At 49.0% G+C, this 5,832-nt stretch overlaps 2 protein-coding genes across 2 annotated transcripts in view; one reads left to right on the forward strand and one right to left on the reverse strand.

Moving 5' to 3' along the window:
- The window catches only part of NEMF (nuclear export mediator factor), a 20,708-nt gene extending 19,201 nt beyond the window's left edge, over positions 1–1,507 (forward strand). The window contains exons 29-32 of the mRNA XM_010017137.1: positions 1–25; positions 107–150; positions 247–326; positions 1,430–1,507. The exon at positions 1–25 is cut by the window's left edge and continues 124 nt beyond it. Of these exons, the coding sequence (XP_010015439.1) occupies positions 1–25; positions 107–150; positions 247–326; positions 1,430–1,507 (227 nt within the window). The remainder of the gene's footprint in view (positions 26–106; positions 151–246; positions 327–1,429) is intronic.
- A 1,469-nt stretch (positions 1,508–2,976) lies between these two features.
- KLHDC2 (kelch domain containing 2) overlaps positions 2,977–5,832 on the reverse strand; it is a 13,085-nt gene continuing 10,229 nt past the window's right edge. Inside the window, exons 11-13 of the mRNA XM_010017138.1 lie at positions 5,005–5,092; positions 3,936–3,979; positions 2,977–3,318 (exon numbers count right to left, since the gene is read on the reverse strand). Of these exons, the coding sequence (XP_010015440.1) occupies positions 3,195–3,318; positions 3,936–3,979; positions 5,005–5,092 (256 nt within the window). The 3' untranslated portion in view covers positions 2,977–3,194. The remainder of the gene's footprint in view (positions 3,319–3,935; positions 3,980–5,004; positions 5,093–5,832) is intronic.

Consider the following 5,832-nt stretch of genomic DNA (forward strand, 5'->3'; position numbering starts at 1 on the left):
CCGACACGGCGATGACGAACTACAAGTAAGTCCTGGCACTTTCTGGGGCAAGGGTTTGGCTGAGGGGAGCCAGCGTGCTACTGAGAGAAACCTTTTCTTTTGAAAGGTATAAAGTCAAGCTCACGCCAGGCACCCAAAAGAAGGGAAAAGGTACCGTATTAAAGCACTGGAATCCTTCTCAGTGCTCCACCTATTGAAGCCAGCACATTTTAACATCCTGTTTAAATCTTTCCTATGTTTTTACAGCTGCAAAGATTGCCTTGCATAATTTTATGCAATCTAAAGAAGCTAGTGCAAGAGAAAAAGACCTGTTCCGCAGCGTAAAGGTGACAAGTTTTTCTACATGGTTTCTCTATGCAAATATAGCAGCAGCAAAATGTCAACTAGTGCCATTTTTGGGGTAAATACTTCCAAACCCAAGTGTTCTATTGTTTGGGGGTTTTTTTCAGCAGTGTTGTGTTTCTCAGTACTGCTGGGGAAGATGTGCTGCTTTGGCTGGAAAGGATCAGTAGAAGTTGAGCCTCACCTGTATCACTAGGCATTAAGTTCCTTTATCGTGTTGCTGTTAATCTAAAATAATGCAATTGATAACAGCATCATCTTCCATGAAGTCCTCTAGTTTTGGGAGGGGAAATTCCCACTCCTGCAGCAGTGTGTTGGAGGGGCAGGTGCTCACGCTGGGAGTTCAGCTGCACTTGGTTGGAGGCAGCGTCTGGCTGTGCCGCTCACAGTGGTCTTTCACCTGCCCCTCTCCCCCAGAAGGTGCTTGCCACAGGCTGAGTAAACGTGGCGGTGCTCCGCTCAGGCAGATCTTCACTCCCCTGATGGAGTTCTCTTCTACTCCGTTTCCTTCTCAAACTTGTGCCATTGGTGTGCAGCGCTCCCCTGCCTGCCACCGTGGCAAGGGCTGGCTCTGCTCTGGCTGTGCTTTCCTCCTAAGGCTTGGTCAGTCGCTTGCACCACGATCCTCGGGTGTTTGTTTCTCATTTCACATCAGCGATCCCTGTGGATCAGGCAGCCTAGAGCACACTCTTTACAGCTGCTTGGTGCCCTGTGACTGCTCACTGATTGGAAACCTTGAACAGCAGCAAGACTTCATGTCGATTTTTCATGGTGCTTTGCTAGAAAACCACAATTAATGTTTGATGACCTTGAAGTGAACAGGTCCTGCCCAGGAAACTGCCAACCCAGCCAGCCTCTCCCAGTGGAGCTGATGGATGGAAGCTGCACATAAAACTGTTAAGTATTTCATCACTAAAATGTGATGGAAAAGCAGCAGCTTGACATCAGCTGTATTTTCACTGGGGGAAGGGTGGCAGGAATGGGCCATCAGCTCCCACCAGGCAGCTTGGAAGCACGCTGGGGCCCAGAGAGATGTCCATAAATGCTTTGCTGCTGTGTTCAGTTTCTCATCCTTAATGTTCTGTAGGATACTGATTTGTCAAGGAATATTCCTGGTAAAGTGAAAGTGTCTGCACCTCATCTCCTGAACAAGAAGAAGAAGTGATTCTGTACTTGGGTTTCTCACTACTAAACTGCCACTGCTGTGCAGTCAGAATCCAGCACCCACAGCTGGGACAGATGGACACACACCTACCCTGACTGCCATTGGCTGGACCGAGTTTAGCTCCCGTGGGGTAGCGGGCAGATGAGGACCGGTTCCTGCGTCGCAGCAGATGGACTCTCGATACAAATAGCATAAAAACATGCAAATAAGTTGCTGGCGTTTGGTCAGTGATTCTGTTGGTTCTCTAACATGTCGAGTGCTGGAGCCGAGCGCTCCATCTCAGGGTCTCCCCCAGTTTGCTGCAGCAAAGCTTGGTGCTGTTCAGTTTCTTCCTCATACCCACTGCTTTCCTGGGCGGGGGAGTGGAGGTTCTGATAGGTGTAGGACAGGTTCAGTGCGACATGCGTTTTATTTTACCCAAAACACCACTGGCTGCCAGGAACCAGCAGGTGCAGCCCCAGAGCCCCTGCTCCCACTGGCACAGCCAGACTGTGGTGTGCCATTACCACCCCTGGGGAAGTAGGGAAGAGGTGGGGAAGAAGAGCTGGAGCTCAAGGGTCATCATAAAGCCTTTATACTCTTATCAGCATCCGTCTGTGAGGTGTGAAACAGCCTTGTGCTGGGTGCTGCAGCTTGTCTGACAGTCTGCACCACCCCGAACACTTGAAATAGCTCAAGCTGACAAAAGAACCGAGCGCAGGAATTACAGTACAGGAATTACTTTGTTCTACAAGTCAAAGGTTTTAATAATTTTTTTTGAGGACAGCTTAAACATGATTGCAATCCTTCCCCTTCTCTGTAGCAGCACAGCCTGTTCCTTGTTCCCCTGTCACCTCCTGGAACTGCTGACAGAAGGAACAGCATTGGTGAAGGCAGGTGCTGACCCCGCTCCACAGCCACTTCCAGTGTCCCTCTACACAGCTGAAGTCTGTCGGGCTGTCCCAGCTGTAGGTGAGCTCCACAGGTCACTGCTGCAGCCAGTAACGGGCTCAAGCGCTTTCACTTCAAGCTTTACACACTTCGCAGGGCAGAATATCTGCTACCTAAGGTTCACAACTGAAGTTCCACAACAAAGAGTTCCAAAAATACCAAACTACAACCAAGCATAGTAGTGGTGCTTTAACATCTCAAGGTTTATGACAGTTTATCAACTCTGACAACACACAATTTCTGAATTCCGTTTCTCTGACTTTAAGCATTTGTGGCAAAAATATTAAGCAGTTTTCCTAACGCTGCAGACTAAGCAGTGCCTAGACTAAAGCAGCACTCCTCTTCACCAGTCAGGGTGTGCCTCAGAACTTCCACACCACCAGTGGAGTCCTTGGGTCCCTAGTTAGGGACCCTGTAACAAGTATTTCCACATGCACACACCCTATCTTCTCACTTGGGCCTGGCCCTCAAGTGTACAGGTGGACAAACCCAGAACTAGTTCTAAGCTTAAGCACAGGGTACGTATCTCCACTTCCATTAAATACATTTATTGCAAACATCTTTACACAAAAATAGGTTCTCTCTAAGGCCATTCACATGCAACTTAAAAGGTAAGAAGCAACTATCTATGACAATACACAAAACGCTTCAAGATACTTAACCTATACAAGTTTAATGTTTGCCACACTTGGTAGAATTATTACATCTTCGAGCTGCTCATCCACACACAGCTTGGTCGGCAACATCTGCAGAGGGCTCAGGAGCCCGAGGTGTTGTTGCTGCCAAACCGCTGGTTGACGCTGTGCAGCAAGTGCTTGGGGAGGCAATTCCAGGAACTGGCCAGCATCTCCTTAAAGCAAATGACTGCTTCGAGGCACAGCCTTGGGAGAGGGAAGACACAGCCGCTGTTAGCATGACCAAGGGCTGCAAGGTAAGCTCATTCTTTACAGCTGTTTAATGAGGGTTTGTTCTTGTCATTAGTGCCAAACACATGCTCCTGAAAGACATCCTGCTCTGCCTGCTCCTAACTGGCTGCTGTCCTCTCAGCATGCTTTAGAGGAAGAAATCTCAAGCATTGTAGGAATGCAAGAAACAGGCCTGGAGGTTAACTGCACTACCTGGCTTGGATGGAGACAGGACAGTTTAATCTTGAAGTTTTGCTTTCTTAGTGTCCTGGTTTTACCTGGGATAGAGTTAATTTTCTTCCTAGTAGCTGCTGCAGAGCTGTGTTTTGGCTTCAGTCAGAGAACAGTGCTGATAACAGACCGATGTTTTAGTTGTTGCTCAGTAGCACTTACCCTAATAATGCACTTTTCAGTCTCTCGTGCTCTGCCAGTGAGGAGGGACATGAGAAGCCGGGAGGAAGCAGAGACAGGACACCTGACCCAACCTGTGCGTTTTACATTCTTCCAATTCTCCCCATCGGGGAAAGGGGAGAGTGTGAGCGAGCAGCTGTGTGGTACTGAGTTGGTGGCTAGGTTTAAACCATGGCACTTACCTTACGAGAGATCTTGGTTGTAGGGATATTTCATTACTGTGAGCCTGTGGGTGGGAGAGAGAGAGAGAAGCAGTTTGGTTATGTGGATTCACATCACTACAGCAGGAGCCAAACCAGATGAGGCTCACACAAACAGACCCTGGAAAGGCAGTCAATGGGGCATGGACTGGGCTTCCCACACATCACAAAGGCAGCAGACAAGCTGAACACAGAACTGCTCACCAAATCCTACAGTAGAGGAAGATATGGGCACTAGGGGAACTACAGGGGAATAAAAACCACATCTTGGCTGCCTCATACAGACGGCTCGGGGGGAACGGGTGCACAAAGCGGCCAGACCCAGACGCTCTCCCTGTGCAGCATCAACTTGTGCTGGGAGAGAATGGGAACACTGTGAGCAGTTTCCAAGTCCTCATGGAATTGTACGGAGGGACTTCAGACACAGGGACTGTATCGGGCTCAGCAGTCAATGGTTTTGGCTTTTTTAAACGGTTATGCCTGCTCCTTGAATGCACCTAAACCTATCATCTGCCAGAGCAGTGCTGTCAGCGCAGGAGGAGCTCTTGCACTGCTGTTGTTTGCCACTTGCCTGTTCCAGCTGACCTGCACTGATGCTTACACTGTAAGGTGCTGGCACACTCATTCCCAGCCTCCCTCTCCAGCCAGCTGGTGTTTCAAGGACCTTGGGACAGCCTCAGCCTGGCTGAAGAGTCCCTTTCTCTCCAGGCTGTTTTCCCACCCAGGCCTCTCTGCATACAGCACAGTGAATAAATTATTTTGGGAGGGGGTCCCTGAAAACACCGCCATAAGAAGCACAGGGCAAAGCCGAAGATGTAGTTGGGAGGTACAAGGGAAAATAAGTCATGGTTTGTTTAAATAATGAGTAATGATGTGGTTTCTAGCAAAGGAGAAAAACGTTTTCCCTTCAAGCTTTGTTTATGCACCTTTATCAGTCCCCACAAGATCACACGCTGACTAAAAGCCTTTCACACTCGCTGCAGTGATAAGACTGCAGCTCCTGCAGGCAGGACCAGGCTGCACAGGAAGGGAAAGCTCAAAATAAACTTACAGCTTTTGAATGGGCAAGTAAGTTGTTGGCACAGCCCCCAAAGATGATCACCTCTCCCTCTTCGCTTGCACAAGCAGTATGCCACAACCTAGAAACAGAGGTCAGCGCTGCGTTAAAGCAAAAATCCACCCCACCCAACAATGCCCTGCGTAGGATTTGTATTTAAAGTTAACACATGTGAGGCTGCCCTTCAACCAGTGCACTGGAGACGTGACTAATTCAACAGCAGTTTATGTTTGGAGAAAGAACACTGGTCAGCAAAACACGGGTTGTATAACGTGTTCCAGTTTGAGCTGGGCTGTGGGGCTCAGCAGCACGTGCCTGCCAGTGCAGGCGTGCATGACACCAACGGCCCTGTGGCTTCTACAGGACAGCTGCGATGAGCTGCTGGTGCAAAGTTCATTTTCATGTCCCACTTGAGCCAAAAGACAGAGAGAGCAGAGTCACTCAGACTTTGTATTGCTCTCCTAAGACTTGGGGAAAGAACTAATCTCATACGTGTGCTCAGCAACAACACGGCACCGTCCCACTGTTCCGAAGTCGGGAAGGGCAGGTGGGGGCAGCAGCTCAGCCTTGTTACTGTCCAGGAAAACAGACCCCCTCTCCCTCCTGCCAGCAGCCAGAGCAAGGCCAAACCAGGCAGACCAGGAAGGATCAGTGCTTTAACTCAGTTAACCTTGATCAGAATACTTCCTCAAACCAGACCGTCACAGTAACTCACATGATGTGAATGTTTTCAATGCCACATACATGCATCACAGTAGGTTTGATGCTTTTAAATTGCAGGTCATCATCTCTCATTTACTCAGCAGGACGACAAAATCATCG

The sequence above is a fragment of the Nestor notabilis genome, unplaced genomic scaffold, assembly GCF_000696875.1.
Source record: "Nestor notabilis isolate BGI_N333 unplaced genomic scaffold, ASM69687v1 scaffold3296, whole genome shotgun sequence".
NCBI classification, from domain to species: Eukaryota; Metazoa; Chordata; class Aves; order Psittaciformes; family Psittacidae; genus Nestor; species Nestor notabilis.